Source organism: Hemibagrus wyckioides, linkage group LG05, assembly GCF_019097595.1.
Source record: "Hemibagrus wyckioides isolate EC202008001 linkage group LG05, SWU_Hwy_1.0, whole genome shotgun sequence".
NCBI classification, from domain to species: Eukaryota; Metazoa; Chordata; class Actinopteri; order Siluriformes; family Bagridae; genus Hemibagrus; species Hemibagrus wyckioides.
In genome coordinates, this window is record NC_080714.1 from 1,851,759 (window position 1) to 1,876,888 (window position 25,130).

Below are 25,130 nucleotides of genomic sequence, written 5' to 3' on the forward strand. Positions count from 1 at the left end.
AGTGCTGAGTGACGTTAGTAGTCGCGAAGAACAAAGGGCGTGCACACACACACACACACATTCACACACAAATACACACACGTACAGAAATACACAAATACACATATACACATACACACACAAACACACTCACTATATATACACACACACACATACATACACACGCACACACAAATACACACACACAAACACACACTCAATATACACACACACACATGCACACACAAATACACATACACACACATACACACACAAACACAGACTCACTATACACACACACACACATATACATACACACACATACTCACACAAAGACACACACTCACACGATACACACATAAACACACATGCATGATACACACACACATATACACACACGTGATACACACAGGTGATACACAAACACAGACACAAACTATACACACACATGATACATACACACACACACACATACACACATGATACACACACAATACACACACTAAACACACACACTGTATACACACTGTACACACACACATGATACATACACACACACGATACACACACTAAACACACACACTGTACACACACACACGATACATACACACACACACATGATACACACACTAAACACACACACACTGTACACACACACGTTTGAATGTTGTAGTGTAACTTACACACTGCATCATATCCCAGAATGAACACATTACCCAGAATGCACTTCACCTGCTTACAGCACTGAATACAGATTATTAAATCATTAAAGTATTTTTATTTTTATTTTTTTTATTAAAAATGTAAAACTTTATTATTAAACTTTATCTATAAGATCATTTTAATAATTCAGTAAAATTCCACTTCTCTGGAAATAAACAGAATAAATTCATCTGTAAATTAACAAACAAGCAATTAAAAGTAGAGACAAAAAATTGTTAATTTAACATTAAAAAAAAATAAAATGTAAAACTTTAATCCATTTGAATTGAGCTAGGTAAAACAACTTTTATAATATTACATTTATTACATTTATTATTCATTATTTTTAGGAAGCGTATTGCTTTAAATTTATTTTTTAATAATTATTTTGTTTAAAAGATTTTGTATAAATAAATAAATAAATAAATATTTTAGTTTATTTCTAGATTTTATGTATCTACAAATTAATAAATCTTTTATTAATATATATATTCTAAAATTAAACTATATATATATATATATATATATATATATATATATATATATATATATATATATATATATATATATATATTTATCATATTTATGAATATAATATATTTATCATTTATTATTTATTATATTATTTAATATTATAATATTATAAATTAGCATATATAACGTAATATAATTTATGTATATTATATATAAATATATTTATATAAGTATTTATTAAATTTATATTTAATTTATTTAAATATTTATATAATTTTACCAGGTTAAAGTCTAACACTCCTGTGATTAATATCATTAAAGAAAAATCTGCGGTTATACTGCAGGAAAAAAAATCCATACTGAGACGTCTGTGGGCAATGTGAACTTTTGACATCACACACACACACACACACACCACATGTTTGGTGTGACTCATGCCGTGGTTGGGATTCTTGGACGAGATCCTGAGGCATTTTGTTACAGATGACAATGAAATGATCACACACACACACACACACACACACACACACACATACACACATACACAGATGAACACAGCTAGAGTTTGCCAAGAGTGAATGCCTTTCAGGAAAACTCGCTTTGTAACAGACTTTGTCCCCTTCTCGCAGCGCATGTGTGTGTGTGTGTGTGTGTGTGTGTGTGTGTGTAATATTGACTTTCCAGGAGGAGGTTATTGCATTTTGTGTCGCCATGATGTTACTAATAAAGATGAAAGATGAGGTGGATTAGTGGAGGTTCCCGCTGTACGTCACTGAGCGAGGAGAATCTCTCACACATATATATATATATATATATATATATAAACCTAGTATAATAATATATTTAATATTTATTTATATTGTAATATAAAATAAACAAATAGATAATGAATAGATGTTTTGTAAATGTAATAATAGAATATTGGTGATGAATTAAATGGTTAAAAATGTAAAATAATTCAATGATTAAAAATAAATTATTTAAAATTAATTTCCAATTAATTTTCACTAAAATTAAAATAAATATTAAATTTAATTTTGAGGTTAAAATCATCCTGTGTGTGAGAGATTAAGACACATTAAATAAAACATTAAATGTTAATTAATTATTTTTTGTCCAATAAAAAGCAAAGAATGTAAACAATTCATTTTTTAATAATTTCTTAACAAAATGTAAATAAAAAAATATGTAAAGATTTAGAAATAAAAAATAAAAAATACATTAAAAGTAAAAAAATGTATATTTATAATAAAAAATAATCCGATTAGACATTTTAGAAATGATCTTAAATTCTGTATTCATATTTTATATGATGAGATTTTAACTTAAAAAAGAGCATAATTATTAAAATTTAATCAAAAGAAATTTTATCAGTAGAGGAGTGTTGTGATGTGTGTAAGGTTTTCTTTGCTAAGCAGTAGCATGCGGACGACACGGAGACCATGTAACTTCCTGTTCGAGGTTGGCTTTGTAAGCAAAGCTGTGAAACATGAACATATGTGTGTGTGTGTACGTGAGACTATAGTGTAATATATTCTCATTTGCATGTTGTTTGTATGTTGTACAGCACACACACACACACACACACACAGTTAGAAGCGGAAAAACCTCACAACGCTGCTATGCAAAGTGAAGCACAGAGATAAGTGCCGGAGAGACAGCAGAGACGAGTCTCTCAGAATATCAGGAAGACAGTGAGGATAAAAATATAAATAAAATAAATAAATAAATAATAATTCATTTTTTTGCCTAAAACAATCTCAGATGCTTGTAATAAATTTACTGCAACCACGGGAATGTTTTATAAAACTCCAGATGTGTGAAACAGGAGAACTTTAACATCTGAGGATTTTATCCGGTCAGTAAGATGCTGTTTAGTGTAAAAGCACCGGAACATTCCTCACTCCGATTAATCCGTCTGTTAGGAATCCTTTAGGAAAGTTAGATTATCACCAGCTTCCTAAAACACTACGTCAGAGCCGGAACGTCCGTGTGTCAGGCGTCTGAGTCGGTGTGTCAAGTGTTTGATGCGCAGCGACGTTGTCCAATCAAAAACACTGTATAATTAAAATAAATCTGATTTGATTTAAATCAGACATCATCATCTGTTTCTAAAAAAAATCACAGGAACAAATCAACAACTGTACAATTTAAATCTGTAAATTTATAGAAACTGAACGAAAAACATTTGGAATAATTTGCAAATAAATTTATTTTCCTTCACTCTGATTGGACGAGGTGTTGTAATTTGAAACCCTGATTATCAGGACACGCCTCCTTCCATCCCGAATAAAACTCTGCCAGGCACTCGTGTAAGAGGACGAGGGAGCTGCTAAAGTACTTACACACACACACACACACACACACACACACACACTGTACATGTCTCCTGCCAGGACCGAATGACGTACCACATTATGCGTCCCTTTGGAAAACTCCTATCCTTCACTGTCCTGGAAATCCGCGTCAAGCGGGCTGCGCTCCAATCCCAGTCCGGGAACATCCCTACTCTCGCTGCTAAACTCGCTCTCAAGCGTAACCAGAATTTCAGTGGAAGATTATACGTTGTCAGATTGATACTCGGGGTTGTTTTTTGTTGTTTTAGTGTGTGTGTGTGTGTGTGTTGTGGTGGTGGTTAGCTGTCGAACACTTGGAATGGTTCTGAGGAGGTGCACAGAGTTTTTCTTGTGAAAGCAGCTCTCTCCTCATGGGAGTGTGTGCATATTTTAGCTCTGTGCTGACGCAAGAAATGACTCTCACTCGGTTTAACTAGGGCTTACATATACACACACACACGCGCACACACATGCACACACACACACACACACACATTCAAGGTAGCAGATGCTGAGAACATTTCCATATGGTGAATCAGATTTACTGACCAAACCCACCTGTGTTCTAGAAATACACACACACACACACACACACACATACACATACACACACACACACACACACACATACATACACACACACATACACACACACACACAGTGTATTAATGAATGACCTAATTAGAAACAGTACTAATAGTGGCCTGCTTTTCAAAACATCTCGTCTCTCTTCTCTGACGCAGGTGGAGGAGGAAAGCGGAAAGGGAGGAGTAAGAAATGGAGGGAGATCCTGCGCTTCCCCCACATCAGCCAGTGCACCGAGCTGAGCAGAACCATCGGTACCGCCCCGGCATTACACAATTCCCCTTTAATACAGTCACACACTTCCCCTTTAATCCAGTCACACACTTCCCCTTCAATACAGTCACACACTTCCCCTTAAATACAGTCACACACTTCCCCTTAAATCCAGTCACACACTTCCCCTTCAATCCAGTCACACACTTCCCCTTAAATACAGTCACACACTTCCCCTTCAATACAGTCACACACTTCCCCTTCAATACAGTCACACACTTCCCCTTCAATACAGTCACACACTTCCCCTTCAATCCAGTCACACACTTCCCCTTAAATACAGTCACACACTTCCCCTTAAATACAGTCACACACTTCCCCTTAAATACAGTCACACACTTCCCCTTCAATACAGTCACACACTTCCCCTTAAATACAGTCACACACTTCCCCTTAAATACAGTCACACACTTCCCCTTAAATACAGTCACACACTTCCCCTTAAATACAGTCACACACTTCCCCTTAAATACAGTCACACACTTCCCCTTAAATACAGTCACACACTTCCCCTTAAATCCAGTCACACACTTCCCCTTAAATCCAGTCACACACTTCCCCTTAAATACAGTCACACACTTCCCCTTCAATACAGTCACACACTTCCCCTTAAATACAGTCACACACTTCCCCTTCAATCCAGTCACACACTTCCCCTTAAATAGTCACACACTTCCCCTTAAATACAGTCACACACTTCCCCTTTAATACAGTCACACACTTCCCCTTAAATACAGTCACACACTTTACCCTAAATAGTTACACACTTCCCCTTTAATGAAGTTACACACTTTACCTTTAATACAGTTACATACTTCCTCTTTAATGCATTTAAACACTTCCCCTTTAATACAGTTACACACTTTACCTTTAATACAGTTACATACTTCCCCTTTAATACAGTCACACGCTTCCCCTTTAATACAGTTACACACTCCCCCTTTAATACAGTCACACACTTCCCCTTTAATACAGTTACATACTTCCCCTTTAATACAGTCACACACTTCCCCTTTAATACAGTTACACACTCCCCCTTTAATACAGTCACACACTTCCCCTTTAATACAGTTACATACTTCCCCTTTAATACAGTTACACACTTCCCCTGTAATACAGTTACACACTTCCCCTTTAATACAGTCACACACTTCCCCTTTACTACAGTGACACACTCCCCCTTTCATACAGTTACACAATCCCCCTTTAATAGTCACACACTTAACCTTTAATAAAGTCACACACTTCCCCTTTAATGCAGTCACACACTTCCCCTTTAATACAGTCACACACTTTACCCTAAATACACTTACACACTCCCCCTTTAATACAGTTACACACTTTTCACACTACACATCATAGGGTACTGAGCTGCTGATTAATCCTGTGTGTCCTATGTGTATGTGTGTGTGTGTGTGTGTGTGTGTGTGTGTTCTGTGTGTATGTGTGTGTGTGTGTGTGTGTTTTAGAGAGGGATTACTCCAGCCTGTGTGAGAAGCAGCCCATAGGGAGACTGCTCTTTCGCCTCTACTGTGAGACCAGACCAGAGCTGCTGAGATGCATTCATCTGCTGGACGCCATGGTACACACACACACACACACACACACACTTCTACCCCTCTGATAGAAGATTCCACATTTCTATGAGCATTTTTAGTGACACACACACAGCGATCTGTCACTTCCTGTCCATTATTTCCGTTAGTCAATTCCCCGCCCCTGAGAGGCGGTCCTTCCTTTTATTCACGTTCCAGTTCCAGGAAAAATTAAAAATCCGAGTCTGGGCAAAGTGAGGTTCGTCGCACTGGGAGCTGAAGACCTTTAGCTCTGAACTTGAGCTGAACTGTGGGGACTTCACTTGGGCAATAAACTCCAGTCTAAATGAAAAGTTTAGCCTGAAGACTGATTCTCCAATAAAAGCGATTCAGGTTTAGCCTTCATTTCTGTCTGACAAACAAACTCCTCAAGTTCACTTCAAGTTCAGGTCAAGAGCTCTTCACCAGCTGCCTCCGTTAACCCTTTCCTTCCCACAATACTTCAAAAACACTGCAATAAGGAAAGCGACTGCACAAAACGGAAAGGTTTCTGGGGATGTGAAAAAAACAGTTATCTTTAGTCAAATTAGCCAAGTCCAATGAACTATTGATTCCATTTTTCTCAGGTAAAATAGCTAACATTTTACTTAGCGCTCATGTTTTACACTTCTGATAGTAATTAAAGATCAGAAGAGTTCATTTGTTCAACATTCAAAACTATTGCCACTGAAGATTCAACACCTCAGAGCGATTGTTTTTGTGGGACTGGGCTACAGTTTTGCTTCAGATTGGTGATTAGCATAAATTGGATTTTGAGGATGGTCTTATTTCACGACACATCCGCCCTGACACCGCTGGCTAAAATGTTCTAATTTACATTTTATTCAGAAATATATATATATATTTAAAAAATTGTGTTCATTACCTAGCTAGCTTGTGTTTTGGTGTCTGAAAGATGCTAGCTAGGTCTAAAAAGCAAGGTTCCAGGCTCCAGCTGTCAGTGTGTTAGCTAGCTCCATAAAATAACTAGTTTGCCAGTTAACGTACAATATTTAGGTCACATTACACCAAACGTAGCTAAATATTAGCTAGCTTAACATCAGAACTTAGAGGAGGTCCTCAGGAGCCCGGAGTGGACCACCGTGGTCTTGTCACCGGATATTTCTCAGACTTCTTCTTCCTCCCCCAGTTGTTCCTCCCACATGACTATCTCAGAGGGAGTCCCAAACACACAGGCGGCCATGTGGTCAGGGTGAAAGGGGACATTGTCTGTTCTGTCCACAAACCACACACACATTACCCCCCTCGATTCTCAGAAACCCCCTCAAACCTCAGTCTAGACATGAAGACCAAACACAAACCAAGCTAATGTGTCCGGATTATTAAGACAAACCCAGCAGACGTAGAGAACATGTGAGCTAACGGCTAGCTAAATTGTTCATTGTTCATTTAAAGCTAAAGATTACAAAGCTGAAATAATTTACTCGTAGCCGTATTCACAAACATTTTCCACAAGCTGTAACTAAATATTGTTTTCTCAGTATTAAAGATTAGCGGTTAATGCTAAGTATAGTAAACATAGTTATTATTATTCATTTTTTTTATTTTGGTCATACAGTTTTTTAGCACTTTATCAACAGATCTGAGGTAAAAGTTGACGTTCTCTAAATATCCGACTCTTTTTTATCGTCAATCTGACTATCTAATGTTGTGCTATCATTACAAGGACACTGTAGCTAACAAGTCACGGAAATCAATCTCACACACTGATAATTTCTTATTTTAATTCCATGATGTTGTAAAATATCAGTATTTATTATTTATCTTTTAAATGCAAAATATATCATGCTAATAATAATAATAATAATAATAATAATAATAATAATAATAATAATAATAATGCTAATTCAATGAAGCAACTTTGTGTACTTACAGTGTGTTTTATTTTCTCCCCACATTAATATTTTAGTGATTTATCAACTGATCTGAGGTAAACGTTGACGTTCTCTATAATTCTGACTAGTTTTCATTATCACTTTGCCTTTGCTTTGTTCTAAAATAGCTAAAAAAGGACTAAAGTAGCTAGTAAATTGTAAAATGTTAATGGAAATCTTGAAATATTTTGTAGTATCTGCAGCTTTTTTGGTAGTTTGCTGGTGTAAATAATTAAAATGATGTTTTGTGTTGTCTCTTTGCATTGTTCTATGAAAAACTTATCTAACTATATTTTTAGCTTCCGTAATTAGCTAGTTTCTGCACAGATTCATGTTTCCCAGTTGCTTAGCAACAGTCTTCTCACAACTTTAACTAGCTGAAAGGTGAATTTGGGCTAAAATGGATTTTGTGGATGTTTGTTTTTTGAATTGTTCCTTTAATACCTCATGTACAATAAACACACAGAATATTGTTAGCTTAGGGTTTAGCTGCTGTTTCACTTGAGTTATCCCAGCATCTAGACTTTATAAAGTTTTTGTTACGTACATGGTTCTTCACTGCTTCTATTCTAGTGAAATTAAACATTATCTGATGTTGCTAGCATTTCCTCATGTTTGCATGCTAATATCATGAATGCTTTCACGCTTACGCTAATACGTAGCTTTTAGCTTTTAGGGATTCTTCTTCATTTTGGGATTCCTGAGGATCCTTGTGTTTTTTCCTCCTACTTTTAAAGAGAGAAGAGTGTGTGAGCGTGTGTGTGTGTGAGGCATGTATTCTGTAATTATGGTGTGTGTGTGTGTGTAGACACCATAAGGAATGAGCCTAGGGGGGTTTCTGAGGCCCCTTCTGACGTCAGAGACTGGCAGGATATCAACTGAGACAACGCTGGGTGTCTTCTGTGTGTGTGTGTGTGTGTATGTGTGTGTGTGAAACCTACACAGGTCCAAAGAGTATCCTAAGAGTAGTTTATTCTGTGATTTATAGACATTGAATAGACATAGAATTTTGTGAGGCCATTTCAAAGCATTTGTATTTAAGTGGAAGGAAAGAATGTGTGTGTGGGGGGGGGGCAGCAGTGATAGATTAGTCTGATGTTATCTCTATCTCTGTCTCTCTCACAGACACAGATAGATCCACAGATCCACTTGCTAACATTCCCTGTGTGTGTGTGTGTGTGTGCATGCTGTGTGGTGACCTTTTACCATATGAAACACAAATGTGTGTGTAGCCACTGTGTTGTTATTAAATTGTAATAACTTAAATCACTTTTTAACGAGAGTTTATTAATTAATTAAAAACTATGTTATTATATTATTATTATAAAATAACGTGATGTGATTGGCTGTAGAGGTAGAGCCCTTGACGTAGAACCCCTCAATTCCATTTACCTTGCACATTTACACCATCTGAACCAAAGACTTTTATGCTAGAAGGGGTGGTGCCACATGGACATTTCTAGATAACAGAGTGGGTGTGGCCTCAAGGTGAAAGTAAATGGTGTGGGCTTCTCCAGAAAGAGAATAGAGAGATGATGAGATTTCCAGAGAGTTTTGGGGTGGAGCAAGATGGAGAGCTCCAGAGAACGGGGCCAGGTGGACGGCTATAGGGCACCTGAGAATTGTATGGGCGGAGCTTAAACAATAAATGATAATATGTAAACAGAGCCCCCTACTGGCTGAGCTGTTTGTTACTACACACTTTCCAGAGGGACATGAAGTTACCATTAAAGTGTTCTAACGATAGATCAGTGACGATCCCATCAAATGCTTGCTGAAAGCTGATTGGCTGATGGTGGCCATGTCATTTAAATAATGAAAAAAAAGTTTACAAAAAGTGAGATTAAAACATTTTAGATTCTGTACTATGACGTAAAAGTAAAAATACTTACTTCGTGACTCATGAAAGCATGTGGTGTTTAAATCGGATTACTTTTGACAGAAAAATAACTTCGTGTTGAAGTGTGGCATTAGGAATGTGTGTGTGTGTGTGTGTGTGTGTGTGTGTGTGTGTAAGAGAGAGAGAGTCGTGGCGTTCTTTCCTTTCGTTTCCCCCCTGCCCTTTTTTTAGTCGAGTGTATGGTGGAGTGTTAAGCGGAACGGAAAACATTCCAGCTCTCCCCTCACACACACACACACACACACTCCCGCTATGTAATGACGTGCGATGTGTGTGTGACGCTGCCACCCCGTGCTGTGGCTCTCCAGGCCTCTGCAGAATCCTGCCGTGTTGACGGACTGGTTACCAAGCAACCAGAGGTCACACACCACAGGCTTCATGAAGCATATGCTTGTGTGTGTGTGTGTGTGTGTGTACTCTTGTGATGAGTATATGTTGTTATGCAAGTCTTTCTGTACATGGAAATAAGAGCGTAGGTATGTAGTGGAAATGTGTGTGTGTGTGGCAGGTGGTCCGTTGAAGAGTGTTGCATAACGGGATCTGTTAAGTGTGACAGTGTTGAGCAGAGTGTCATCATATACACACACACACACACATTGTATAATCAAAGCTGCTTCTCCTTCATGAATGAAACGAGTGTTAGCAGTAGCGCACATCCGCTAACATTCTCCAGGTGGCGCTCTTCCTCATACCCGAGAGAGAAACGCCCTGATTGGATGTTTCCCCTAATCCCCGCCCCTATTCTAATATTTTTCCTTACTATTTTAATGAGGGTTAAATGTAATGGCTCTATAGTGCTGTGTTGTGATTTATTATACTATCCACATAGAGGCTGTGTTCTAAATCTCACTCTACACCCTATGCCCTAGCCTAGGAAATCATGCACACTAGTATGTAGTACACTAATGATCAATTTCATTAATTGTATACTATCACAGATGTGGTCGTGTCCCAAACCACACACACCCCTTACATTAACTATATAAGCCACTAGGGATGTGTCCCAAACCACACACCCTACTGAATGGATACACTGGATATTCCACTGTATGTGCACTCATACTCACAAAGTAGTGCACTACACCGTGTGGTTTAAGATGAAGAAATGGTCTCTCATACAGACGATGATGATGATGATGATGATGAACTTAATGACGATGAAGGTGGTGGCGGTGATGATGAAGGTGATGATGATGATGATGAACTTAATGACGATGAAGGTGGTGGTGGTGATGATGAAGGTGATGATGATGATGATGAACTTAATGATGATGAAGGTGGTGGTGGTGATGATACAGGTGATGATGTTGAAGGTGGTGATATTGAAGTAAATGATGATGATGATGATGATGATGATGAAGGTGGTGATGATGATGAAGGTGATGATGATGAAGGTGGTGATGGTGATGATCAAGGTGATGATTATGATGATGATGATGAAGGTGGTGATGGTGATGGTTGTGATGATGAAGAAGATGGTGATGATGATGAAGGTGATGATGATGAAGGTGGTGGTGGTGATGATACAGGTGATGATGTTGAAGGTGGTGATATTGAAGTAAATGATGATGATGATAATGATGATGAAGGTGGTGATGATGATGAAGGCGATGAAGGTGATGATGATGAAGGTGGTGATGGTGATGATGAAGGTGATGATTATGATGATGATGATGAAGGTGGTGATGGTGATGGTTGTGATGATGAAGAAGATGGTGGTGATGATGAAGGTGATGATTATGATGATGATGATGAAGGTGGTGTTGGTGATGGTTGTGATGATGATGAAGGTGGTGGTGGTGATGATACAGGTGATGATGTTGAAGGTGGTGATATTGAAGTAAATGATGATGATGATGATGATGAAGGTGGTGATGATGAAGGCGATGAAGGTGATGATGAAGAAGATGGTGGTGATGATGAAGGTGATGATTATGATGATGATGATGAAGGTGGTGATGGTGATGGTTGTGATGATGATGAAGAAGATGGTGGTGATGATGAAGGTGATGATTATGATGATGATGATGAAGGTGGTGATGGTGATGGTTGTGATGATGAAGAAGATGGTGGTGATGATGAAGGTGATGATTATGATGATGATGATGAAGGTGGTGTTGGTGGTGGTTGTGATGGTGAGGATGATGATGATGATGAAGGTGATGATGATGAAAGTGATGGTGGCGTTGATGATGAAGGTCACGATGGTGGTGGTGTTGATGATGATGATGAAGGTGATGATGATGAAGATGGTGATGATGAAGATGAAGTGCCAAATGAGTGAGTCTCATTGCTGTGGTAACAGTGTAACCTTGTGCCCTTTAGGAGGACTACGAGGTGACGCCAGACGAGAAGAGGAAGAGTCGTGGAGACCAGATCATCAAGAAGTTCCTCACCAAGCAGGTGTGTGTGTGTGTGTGTGTGTGAAGTACTTAGTGAATGTGATGACATATAAAAATGTGTTAAAGAGGAATGACGATGACGTGTTAAAAAGAGCTTAAACAATGTGTGTGTGTGTGTGTCACAGTCCCCGGAGTGTGTGGATGTGGTGGAGGGTCTTGCCGAACACTGCAGAGAGAACCTGGAGCTGAGTCCCTGCAAAGAGATCTTCAGCGACTGCCGCAAGTATGAACACACACACACACTCACACACACACACACACACACACACACACACAAACACACACATGATGGTAATGTTTAGTGTGGTGTTAGGATGATGCTACAGCACCAGCACTCCTGACCTCATTAAAGCTTCTCCTCTGCCCTGTGCCCAGGGTTCTCCTGTGTTTAGTTCTCAGGGTTCTCCTGTGTTTAGTTCTCAGGGTTCTCCTGTGTTTAGTTCTCAGGGTTCTCATGTGTTCTCCTGTGTGTTTCAGGGCTCTACATGAGTACCTGAGTGGAGCTCCGTTCTCTGATTATCAGAACAGCATGTACTTTGACCGCTTCCTCCAGTGGAAAATGCTGGAAAGGTCTGAGTCTGGATTTTCTCTCTCTCTCTCACTCTCTCTCTCTCTCTCTCTCTCTCTCTCTCTCTCTCTCTCACTTCTGTTCATCTCTCTCTCTCTCACTCTCTCTCTCTCTCTTCTGTCATCTCACTGTCTCTCTCTCTTCTGTCATCTCACTGTCTCTCTCTCTCACTTCTGTTCATCTCTCTCTCTCTCACTCTCTCTCTCTCTCTTCTATCATCTCACTGTCTCTCTCTCTTCTGTCATCTCACTGTCTCTCTTTCTATCGTCTTTTTTCATTTCATTCATTGTTCCATTCATGTTTTGTATTTATTTTGTGTTTCAGTGTTTAATCTGTGTGCAATGTGTGTATTCGTGTGTATAATGTGTGTGTGTGTGCATTATGTCTGTGTGTGTGTGTGATTGCAGGCAGCCGGTTACTAAGGACACGTTTCGGCAGTACAGAGTGTTGGGAAAAGGAGGATTTGGGGAGGTGAGAACCTGTGTGTGTGTGTGTGTGTGTGTGTGTGTTTACAGGTGTGTGAGTTACTGATGTGTGTGTGTGTTTGTGTGTGTGTGCAGGTGTGTGCATGTCAGGTGAGGGCCACAGGGAAGATGTACGCCTGTAAGAAGCTGGAGAAGAAGAGGATAAAGAAGAGGAAGGGCGAGTCCATGGCACTGAACGAGAAACAGATCCTGGAGAAAGTCAACAGCAGATTTGTGGTACGTCCCCTTCATCTCTCTCTCTCTCTCTCTCTCTCTCTCTCTCTCTCTGCCCCCACCCCCCCTCTCTCTGCCCCCACCTCTCTCTGGTCTTCTCTCTCTCTCTCTCTCTCTCTCTCTCTCTCTAACCCCACTCTTCTTCTCCAGGTGAGTTTGGCGTATGCGTATGAAACCAAAGACGCTCTGTGTCTGGTGCTGACCATCATGAATGGAGGAGATCTGAAGTTCCACATCTACAACATGGGAACTCCAGGCTTCGAGAAGGAGCGTGTGCAGTTCTACGCTGCCGAGATCTGCTGTGGTCTCGAACACCTGCACAGAGAGTCCATCGTCTACAGGTGAGCACAAACACACACACACACACACACACACACACATAATTCAATCATGTAAACTGACCAGTAATTAAAAAGCCTTTACATTAAAGCGAGTGAAAATCATCAGCCAATCACATTAAAGCTTGAAATAATCAACAACTAAACACTGAATAAAATCGTTATCCAATAAACCACAAGCCTGGAAAATACACAGAAAATAATTCTATAACATCTGTAAGAAAAATACCATCTGGATACAGACTCTTTCTGAGTTTTTCACGTGTGTGTGTGTGTGTGTGTGTTTCTCAAATTAGGGATTTAAAACCGGAGAACATTTTGTTAGACGATAACGGTAAGTACATTACTATCAGAGATACAGGTGTGTGTGAGTGTGTTATACTGAGAGTGTGTTACTGATCCCTGCATGTGTATGAGTGTGTGTTATAATGATTGTGTTACTGATCTGTGTGTGTGTGGTGTGTGTGTGTATGTGTGTGTGTTTATGTGGTTTGTGTGTGTGTGTGATTGTGTTACTGATCTGTGTGTGTGTGTGTGTGAATGTTATAATGATTGTGTTACTGATCTGTATGTGTGTGTGGTGTGTGTGTGTGGTGTGTGTGTGTGTGTGTGTATGTTATAATGATTGTGTTATTGATCTGTATGTGTGTGTGGTGTGTGTGTGTGGTGTGTGTGTGTGTGTGTGTGTGTGTGAATGTTATAATGATTGTGTTACTGATCTGTATGTGTGTGTGGTGTGTGTGTGTGGTGTGTGTGTGTGTGTGTGTGTGAATGTTATAATGATTGTGTTACTGATCTGTATGTGTGTGTGGTGTGTGTGTGTGGTGTGTGTGTGTGGTGTGTGTGTATGTTATAATAATTGTGTTATTGATCTGTATGTGTGTGTGGTGTGTGTGTGTGGTGTGTGTGTGTGTGTGTGTGTGTGAATGTTATAATGATTGTGTTACTGATCTGTATGTGTGTGTGTGTGGTGTGTGTGTATGTTATAATAATTGTGTTATTGATCTGTATGTGTGTGTGGTGTGTGTGTGTGGTGTGTGTGTGTGTGTGTGTGGTGTGTGTGTGTGTGTGTGTATGTTATAATGATTGTGTTATTGATCTGTATGTGTGTGTGGTGTGTGTGTGTGGTGTGTGTGTGTGTGTGTGTATGTTATAATGATTGTGTTACTGATCTGTATGCGTGTGGTGTGTGTGTGTGTGTGTGGTGTGTGTGTGTGTGTGTGTGTGTGTGTGTGTATGTTATAATGATTGTGTTACTGATCTGTATGCGTGTGGTGTGTGTGTGGTGTGTGTATGTTATAATGATTGTGTTACTGATTTGTATGTGTGTGTGTGTGTGTGTGTGTGGTGTGTGTGTGTGTGTGTGGTGTGTGTATAGGCCACATCCGGATCTCAGACCTGGGGCTGGCCATTAAAGTGCCTGATGGTGAGGCGATAAGAGGTCGAGTTGGCACTGTGGGCTACATGGGTACGTTATCTAACCTCACTGTTCACACACACACACACAATGCGGTGTGTTGTAGCTGCGTGATGAGATGATAAGAGGTTTGTTGATGACTCCACAGCTCCGGAGGTAATCAATAACGAGCGCTACAGCATGAGCCCTGATTGGTGGGGTCTGGGCTGTCTGATCTATGAGATGACCGCCGGACGCTCGCCCTTCCGTGCGCGCAAAGAACGAGTGAAGAGGGAGGAGGTGGAGAAACGAGTGCAGGAAGAGGAGGAGGAGTACAGCGACAAGTTCACTGAAGACACCAAAGCCATCTGCAGGATGGTCAGGACACACACACACACACATACAAATATAACACACACACACACACAGACATACAAATATAACACACACACAAACACATACAAATATAATGCACACACACATGCACACACACACATACAAATATAACACACACATACAAATATAACACACACACACACATACAAATATAACACACACACATACAAATATAACACACACACACACACAACACACACACAAATATAACACACACACACAAAGACATACAAATATAACACACAAACACACAAATATAATGTACACACACACACACACAAATATAATGCACACACACACACACAAATATAATGCAGACACACACACACAAATATAATGCACACACACACACACACATACAAATATAACACACACACACACATAATACACACACAAATATAACACACACACATACAAATATAACGCACACACACACACACATAATACACACACAAATATAACACACACACACATAATACACACACACACATATAACACACACACAAATATAACACACACACACATACATACAAATATAACACACACACACAAAAATAACCCCCCCACACACAAACATATAACACACACAAATATAACACATATAATACACACAAACACAAATCTAACAAACATATATACATATATATCACACACACACACATAATACACACAACACACACACACACAAATATAACAGACACACACATATAAGACACACATAAATATAACACACACACACTAATATAACACACACACCCTGAATATTGTGTCAGAACTGATTTTCAAGCATTTGTTACTAATGTATAAATGTGTGTGTGTGTGTGTGTGTGTAGCTTTTAGCCAAAGACCCTAAGCAGAGGCTAGGCTGTAAGTCAGAGGGTGCGCTGGAGGTCAAAACCCATCCCTTCTTCAAGAATATTAACTTTAAGAGACTGGAGGCTGGAATTCTGGAACCTTCCTTCGTGCCTGACGTGAGTCACGTGTTAAAATCACGTCTGATGTCTTTGTGGTCTCGTCTGTAGCGCTGCAGCATGTCCAGCTAAACTGAGTCAAAATCCTGATATTCAGATGGGATTAAAATTTGACTCAATCTGAATCATCTTGCATAAATATTAATTCTGAATCTGATTCTCATCTGGCTAAATTCTTTATCTGAATTTTTCAAAGCTCAGTCTGATTCTGATTCTCCTAATCTGAAGTCTGATTCAGCTTGGTCACATTCTGACTCTGACTCTGACTCTGATTCACCTTCGATTGATTCTGATTCTTTTTCTGCACTTTATTAGACTCTGTCCTGTGTGTTTAGTGTATTAAAGTAACAACGGAAATATTAGTTCTGTTTTTATGTGGTTCTCTTTCTTTCTCTCTCTCTCTCTCTCTCTCTCTCTCTCTCTCTGTCCAGCCGAGAGCGGTGTACTGTAAGGACGTGTTGGACATTGAGCAGTTTTCCACTGTTAAAGGAGTCAATCTGGACCAAACCGATAACGATTTCTACTCCAAGTTCGCCACAGGAAGCGTCTCTATACCATGGCAGAATGAGGTGTGTGTGTGTGTGTGTGTTTGTGTGTGTGTGTGTGTGTGTTGCATTAATACACTGTGGACCTTATTGTAAGTAGCTAAATCCCAAATGTCCACTGGACACATAACATTATTTCAGATGTAAATCCCAGCTGCTTTAAAAACCCTTCCCTGGTCATTTACCTGGCTTGTGATATATTTCCTTCATTTTAAATCCCCCCTCCTGTGCTCTGATTGGCTAGTAGTGTTTACTCACCAGCAGTCTGATGACTGGACAGTGGAGAAGTCATTCACGTTACCATAGCAACCACGGTAACACAATGGAGAGGAGACAGAGACGTCTCTAGCAGCAGGGTCACGAAGAGATCGTTCTCCGTCTTTGTCTCTAGAACACAAGCAGTAGAGCTGTTAATGAGGTTAAGATTAATCCAAACAAACAAACAAACAGGCTCAATAACAATGTTTAAAAAACAAACAAACAAACAAATAAATAATGAAAATAATAATAATAATAATAATATAGGTCCTTAAAATGGTCTTAAAAATCTATTTATATATAAATATTAAATATTAATAATTTATATATTTTAATTTTAGAATTTTTTTGTACTTCTTTTTACTTTTTTTATATTTTAATATTCTTGTTTTAATATATTATGCTGATTTAAATATTGAATTTTTTCTCATTGTTTATATATATATATATATATATATATATATATATATATATATATATATATATATTTAGTATATAATAATATTTTCATTTGGTATTTTTTTTACATTTAATTTCTGTTATTATGTAGATTTATTTAGAGTCTAAATAAATGTAAATGATAACAGAAATTAAATGCTAAAAAAAACAGTAGTTGAGATCATTCTTTTCATGAATATTTGATATTTGATGGATTTTTGGGGTTTTAGAGTTGATTTTTATCTCCAGAATTCCTCCAGAAATGTTAACACACACTCGTGAAGACACACTCTCACACACACACACACACACACACGTGTTCATTCTTTCTCCTCTCTCCCTGCAGATGATTGAGACGGAGTGTTTTAGTGACCTTAACGTGTTCGGGCCTCAGGGGACTCGATCCCCGGACCTGGACTGGGCTCAGCCACCCGAGGCTCCGCGCCGCAGCCTGCTGGACCGCCTCTTCAGGAGGAACGTGAGGATCTCCTCCTCCTCCTCACACACGGAGGAGCCAGCCCGAGAACACAACAGCTAACTACAGACCAGGTTCTACACACACAAGCACACACACACTCGTATGCAGTAGCTCACCAGGTTAACTCTGTATATAAATCATGACATCATCATCATCATCATCCTACACACCGACTCTCTTCTCCTCATCTTCTTCTCCGATCTTCTTTTCAGCATCCAGAGGCGACCGTCGCTCGCAGCAGAGTCTCGTCTTCCAGCGTCAACTCTACGTTGACTCCGTGTCAGACTCCGCCCCCTAGTGGACAGATGCCTGCAGGACTACAGGGAACCAGAGCGAGTGATGTATAGATAGAGAGAAAGAGAGAGACTTACAGAAAAGAGGAACAGGTTTTTTTCTCGTCCTTGAATTTGCCAACGCGTTCCCGCTGGAGGGCCGGAGACGAAGCGACTCAGCTTTGGAGACGATAAAGACGTTTCTTTATTTTTTTCTGTTTTTTTGTTTTTGTTTTTAACAAAATGGAGAACTTTTAGCCCTCACCTCATGCTCCCTCAGGATTGCTGGACCAGAATTTAAAAAATTAAAACACAAAAACAAAAGAGCCACTGACAGTGACGGAATATTAAACTCTTTATTATTCAGGGGATTTTACTGAGGCCTCCACAGGGAAGGGGACGAGGGGATGATGAGGGCTTTTACCCTTCGCTGGAGGAGGGAAAGGCTAACGGAGTGGACTGAAGAGACTGGACACACACTCGACACACACACAGGCTTTCGATCATTCACACTCTCTCGCTCTGTCCTTCTCCTCCGTCCCTCTATCGATCTGCGCTGGACGACAAGACGCCACACACACCTCCGAACCTCCACATTGCCTTGCATTTTTACACTCAGGCCAAAGATACCACACCTACTTAAAAATACGGTTGCTGTCATTTTTGTTCGAGGTTAGGCCTAAAAAAAAAAACAGCACAACTCTGACATGCTAGTCAATATTTTCCACTAGTTCACGTTTGTTTAGCCATAAAAGGGACGCTTTATCAAAAAACAAACAAACCCAAATCTCCTCAGAAATCCTTTCCTCTGTTAGCCTGCTAGTTTACAATAAACTGAAAGACTGAAAATTCCTCTGAAATCCCCAGTTTAGCTCACGTTAGCTAGCAACATTTTAAAAATGTTTTATATTCCTGAAAAGAATCCTGCCAGGTTCCTGTCATGTTAGCCAGCGAGCATTAACAATACAGATCTGGTTAGCGTTAGCTGAATAAAAATACTGCTATTTTCATGTGTGTTAGCTAGATAGCGATGGTTAGTAATATTTTACCAATACAAATTTTAAAAATCCTCTCAGAAAGCCCGGCTAGCACACGCCGGCTAGCTGACTAGCATTTTTATAAAAGATTCTAAGCTAGTCTTTTAAAAAATCCTGTCAGGTTAGGTGACATTATGAATATGACTTACAAAACCCCTCAGAAATCCTGTCAGGGTAGCGCATTTTAGCTAGCAGTGCTAACAGTGTAAATGATGAAATTTTACTAAAATTTTAGCTCCTCTCAGAAATCCTGTCAATGCTAGGATTTGTGGTGAAAATTGTGAGCTTGTATAAATTTTCCACTCGGAACTCTTCAGAAGTTAGCTTATTTTAGCCAGCTAGCCCATGTTAGCAGTGAAGATGATGAACATGTGTAAATATGTTTTAAGAATTCCGAAACTCCGAAATCTTAGCTAGCATTAATAATAACGATAATACACATTTTCCAGAAATCCTGTCAGGTTAGCATTTAGCATTCTTTTTTTAGATGAAGCGTCCCTTAAAAACACTCACACTCACACACACACACACACACACACACACACACACACACATCTATAACACGTGGCAGCTTTATAAGTTTGAGGACGGAGCTCAACCCTCACTATCCACTAGAATGACGCTAGCACTCACTTCCTGTGTGCGATACAATGGAGATTAGCCAAATATGGAGACAGAAACGTCATGGTGGTCTTTTCAAACCAGCAGATACACAGATTGACAGCACAACAGCCAATCAGGGAGCTTCACTTCACTTCACTTCATCCATCTCATCTTAGATTTTCACCCTTTAACAGTCGAAGGATCAGATTTGGAACTCTGTGCTGTGATTAGCGACCTGTGGCTAGTCAGTTGTCCTCATTCTCTTTGTGCTGCCTAGCTAGTGTTAATACAGCTAACCCTGCGTTCACACAGCAGCCACACGCTCACCTTGCGTAGTCTGCATTAATGGCCAGACGTTATTGCCGGTTGCCATGGTGACCTTGCTAGCGGCTAGATAATATCACGGTCACCTTCAATAATGTCCTCTGATGTGACGTATTCTGCTGCGCTGCACAATCAGTGCTACTAATATTTACAAAATGATTACGATATACAGAGATGCTAATAATATCCTAATTAACAGCTACACAACAGCGTTCTGAACAGTTATTTCAGCTAACTTTATTTTAGAAATTGCTTCCTCCAAACAACATTTTTTAAACGTTTTGTACCTTCTGATTATTTCAGAGAATTAAAGCCACAACAGAAAGATGCCACTGTGCCTCACTGCTATTGGCTAACTTTTTCTTCTCATTTGCATATTTCCGTTTTATCAGAACTCACGTAATTAAGAATTCTCAAATAATTCTTTAGAGTTTACTCTAAACACTGCTTCTGTTTATCTCCTAGTTGATTAGCTAGCATTAAGGGCGCACTTCAGAATTCCAACTTACAAAGCATTTGTCATGTATCTTAGCTCTGCCCACTTCTCTTTACCAGTCACCATTCCATCTGTCTGACTCTTGCTGCGGTGTGAACGCAGAGTAATGACGAAATGCTCAACGTGCCAAAACTTTTTGGCCAAAACAAGAAGGAAGTCCAGTTGTTGGAGTTAAAAGGACGAGTCGCAGATCGATGTGGAATAATCATCAGACGAAGCAGCCGGACTTGTTAGCGTGTTGCTTCTGTACAGTAAAATGTGTTTGAGAGCGAGAGAGCTAAGGTTACTTTAAAAGGACATTTCAGACCGGTGTATCGTCCCGTCCCGTCGCCTCGTCTCAACTCTTCCAGACGCTCAGTGACTGAAAACCCTCACAGACGTATTCATCTCCACTCCACTCATCTCCACATCGTTTCTGAACGATGCTAACGCGTTAGCTGACGCAGCTCTCCTTCCAGTCTCACCGAGACGTTTTCACCGTACTGTTTACACTCAGTAAAGCAGGTTCACCTTAAACCAGCATACCTCAACACACCACTTCACTCATCGACTTTCCACACTCACACTTCTACACCACTTGGTGTCGTTGAGACACTCCATGCAGAGGCTATCATCTGCATTCTTCTCGCTTCAGCTGTATTGTGGTCAAGTGTCATGGATTTCGACTGATTGTCAAGTGACCGAGCATTTTTGCACGTTATCGTTCTTATTAACGCGAACGTTAAGCGGCGTGAGGAGCGGCCGATCACGTTACCGTGGTGATACCGAACCGATCGGTCATTATGGCGTGTTTCTGACACGTTCCTTCGACACAAGCGTTGAGAATTTTGACAAAGCATACAATCAGATTCGACAAAATAGTTCTAAAATCGGTGCCAAGATTGAAAGTGTGCCATGTTTCTTCTGTCTAGGGTTTGTCAAAGTAGGCATGTGCTGGAAATGAAGATCTATGAGAAAATATCCCTCTGTGTAGCTACAGGCAGCCAATGCTAACAATGCTAACCTAGCTAGCTAGCTAAAGTCCTGTCAGGAAGGATCTTCTTCATTACTGTGGGCATATTAGATGTCCACAGTTTTAGTCCAAAATAAAAGTTAACACACCAATTCTATGCTAATATCTTGCTAAGTACTCCTTGTGACACAGAAAGTTAGCATGGAGACATGCCTGCTGAGGAGTTGTGTATTATTAGTGCGCTAATCCTAGATGTTCATAATAAACATTAACAGGGAATTTGTTGTGATTTGGGAAAAAGATTTCGGGTCCAGTTTTTTTTTCCGAACGATTTTTTTACACAGATATTCCGTTCTATTAGCTGTACAGGGACAGAGAGCCAGTTCTCCTCAGATAAGCTAGATATTTCCAGTTGAATTTCTTATCAGTGGGGTTTAGCAGACAGGACTCGGGGTGTCTCCGGTCGTCCCCCGGGGTGTGCGGAGGGGAAGATGTAGGCGAGAGGTCGGTGGTGTGAGTGTGTACAGGATTGTGTCACGTAGCTGTTAGCAGTGCTGAGATTCCGTGTCGTGCCACGATCAGGGTTACGTTGTGTGATGGTAGAATGTTTAGTGTTTTTTTAAAAAACGATCTGAATCCCATTTCTCTCCCGGAAGGCGGGTGTGGAGTTCGTGGAATTCGGAAACACTCGGGAGTGGTTTTTTTCTTTGCCGTTACTGCCTTGTGTCGTGTTGGCCTGTTAGCGTGTAGTGATTCACTGCAGTGATTTGATTCGTTCAAATGACTCATTTAAGTGAATCAAACTCAAGCTTCATGATTCTTATTTGGCAGATGTCAGGAACTTTGTCTAAAAAATATAAAAAACAACCATGTGTTGTTAGAAAGAAAGTACCAACAATGAAGAACAGAAACGCTAACAGCTAGCAACTGCACCTAAGCTAATTATTAAAAGTGAAAGAAAAAGATTAGATCTGTAACACTTTATTAAGTCATGTTGACTGATGTCGATTACTCATCTAGTTACAAGCACAAGATGTTTTTGCTAGCTAGCTAACTTAGCTAGCCGAATTCTTTTTCTGAGAAATGCCAAGGAACCATTTCCTATTAGTCTGAGCTTCAGTTTTTAATTATATAATTCTACTTAAGCAGTTTAGAAATGGATAAAAGAGGCGGCAAATTGTTAGCTAGCTAAGCTCTGTCAACACAGACATAAAGACAGGAGCTTGTTGCTGGTTTCTTACTTCTGAGTGAAACATCCTCTTGTTAAACATCAGAAAATAAAGTTAGCTAGCTAAATTTACCCCTGGACATTACTGCTAGCTGTCTAACATAGCGAGCTCTCAGCCTCCTCATGGTGGAAGTCAGGATAAAGTTCTACATTACGCTTTGGCTGTAAGTACAGGATTGTGTTATTTTATAGACATCCTGATTTTGTTCGATAAAGGACATGAGCAGAGCGTAAGCTAAACTTCATCAGCTAACAGAAACCGTGAAATCATGACATCACCACAGTAGTTTACTTAAAGTGTTAAATGATTCAAATGACTGAAACTGATTCACTTAAATGAGTCAAGAGCGAATCCTTTTGCGAATGGTCCGTTACAGTTAGCTGGAAGGAAGCCGTTAGCATTAGTAGGGGCACTAGCGTAGGTGGTGGTCAAGGCTGATTAAAAGGCTGTGATGTTCGGTGTTGCTGTGTTTCTGTAGAGTGTTTCCATCCTGAGCATTACGGCGTGCTGATGATTTATTAAGCGTTCGTGACATTTCATAGCAGGCGGGGCCTGATGACGACGTAACGATGTTGATTTTATTCGCTAATACGTCATTCCCCCGTGTCTTATTTGGAGCATGAATTTCTCTTTCAGTGCATTAGCATTACACATGTACACTCGATGTATTATAATATTAATAATGTATGTTTTGCATACGCGATATGACAAATGATTTGTTGTGTGACTAGGCATGTGCTGATAATCGGGATCGGTGTGGATGCGGGCTGCCGGTGTGGATGGAATCTCATGCTAGCAAACATGGCTAAACTACATAAAGAGCTAGCAAAGTTCACACTTAGTTTTAAATACAGAGTAAAGTGCTAACGTTAGCTAGAGTGATAGTGAACCTGGCTAGCTAGGTGGCTAAAGATTTGGAAGGTAGCCTTGTGTTTGCTGTGGTACAAAAGAAAACAAGTTGTGCTAAATGTTAGCTAGTTTTGATTATCAGCACGTGCCTAGCGAATAGCTAATATGCTGCATTAAAGGGACATTGCCTTCTTTTTAAACAATGACCAAACGATAAAAAAAGGGAACCGTAAGTGAGATTTTTACCCGTCGTCCCTCGACATGGCGAAGAGATTTTTTTTGTTTTTCATTTCAACCGCAGGAGACGACGGGATTGGGCGGTTCTCGATCTCATTTCTCATGGCGAGAGTCAAATCCAAACGAAGTGCCTCCTTTTTAGCCGTGCAGTCTGGGTAGAGCCCACATCAAGGTTTGCACTCTGTGTGTCACTTCTGTCCATTGTCTGTGTGCGTGACACACATACACACTCTTATACACACACACACATACGCACATGTGATTTGAAGAGAGAGTGTCATACTACGCTGATTGCATGTGAAGCCGAAACCTGTCAAAGTCCTTCTGAATAAAAACCTGTGCTGGCCTGAACTACTGAATTTTCCTGATTTTTTACACACTAACACACACACACAAACACACACTAACATGCACACACTCATATGCACCCTCACATGCACAAACCCGCACACACACTCACACACACTCACTATAGTGTAGTTTACCTCTTTAACCAGTATCATTTACATCATTCAGGTTGCTTCCTAACAACCAGACCTGGACATTCTATATATTCTGTATATTTAAGTTGCTAGCTAGTTAACTATATTAGCCTGTACTAATATAGCCCTGTACATGCAGTTCTAAAGACTTTGCAATGGCTAATTATGGAGTATGATGACAATCTCACAATATCTGTGTCATACGCTAGGTTTGAAAAACATCTGTGTTTCTCCAATATAATTATGAGATGAATAACCAGAGTTTGTGGAAATTCTGAGTTAGCGGTTAATGCTAAGTGTAAGTATCATTTCAGTCAAATGGAGGCTTTTCTCAGGAATTTACCAACATATCTGAGGTAAATGTCGATCCTCCTGATGATTCTGTTTCACTTTTACAGTCACTATGTCTGTATAAGAGTCTTAACAACATCATGCTAGCTAGA

General features: G+C 39.7%; 1 protein-coding gene across 1 annotated transcript in view; it reads left to right on the forward strand.

Moving 5' to 3' along the window:
• grk5l (G protein-coupled receptor kinase 5 like) overlaps positions 1–24,556 on the forward strand; it is a 44,091-nt gene extending 19,535 nt beyond the window's left edge. Inside the window, exons 2-16 of the mRNA XM_058390702.1 lie at positions 4,235–4,330; positions 5,819–5,931; positions 12,044–12,121; positions 12,246–12,343; positions 12,598–12,690; positions 13,096–13,159; positions 13,249–13,389; positions 13,537–13,727; positions 14,021–14,058; positions 15,103–15,192; positions 15,290–15,498; positions 16,350–16,487; positions 16,919–17,056; positions 18,075–18,277; positions 18,419–24,556. Coding sequence (XP_058246685.1) covers positions 4,235–4,330; positions 5,819–5,931; positions 12,044–12,121; positions 12,246–12,343; positions 12,598–12,690; positions 13,096–13,159; positions 13,249–13,389; positions 13,537–13,727; positions 14,021–14,058; positions 15,103–15,192; positions 15,290–15,498; positions 16,350–16,487; positions 16,919–17,056; positions 18,075–18,266 — 1,679 coding nt within the window. The 3' untranslated portion in view covers positions 18,267–18,277; positions 18,419–24,556. The remainder of the gene's footprint in view (positions 1–4,234; positions 4,331–5,818; positions 5,932–12,043; positions 12,122–12,245; positions 12,344–12,597; positions 12,691–13,095; positions 13,160–13,248; positions 13,390–13,536; positions 13,728–14,020; positions 14,059–15,102; positions 15,193–15,289; positions 15,499–16,349; positions 16,488–16,918; positions 17,057–18,074; positions 18,278–18,418) is intronic.
• The last annotated feature ends 574 nt before the right edge of the window (positions 24,557–25,130 follow it).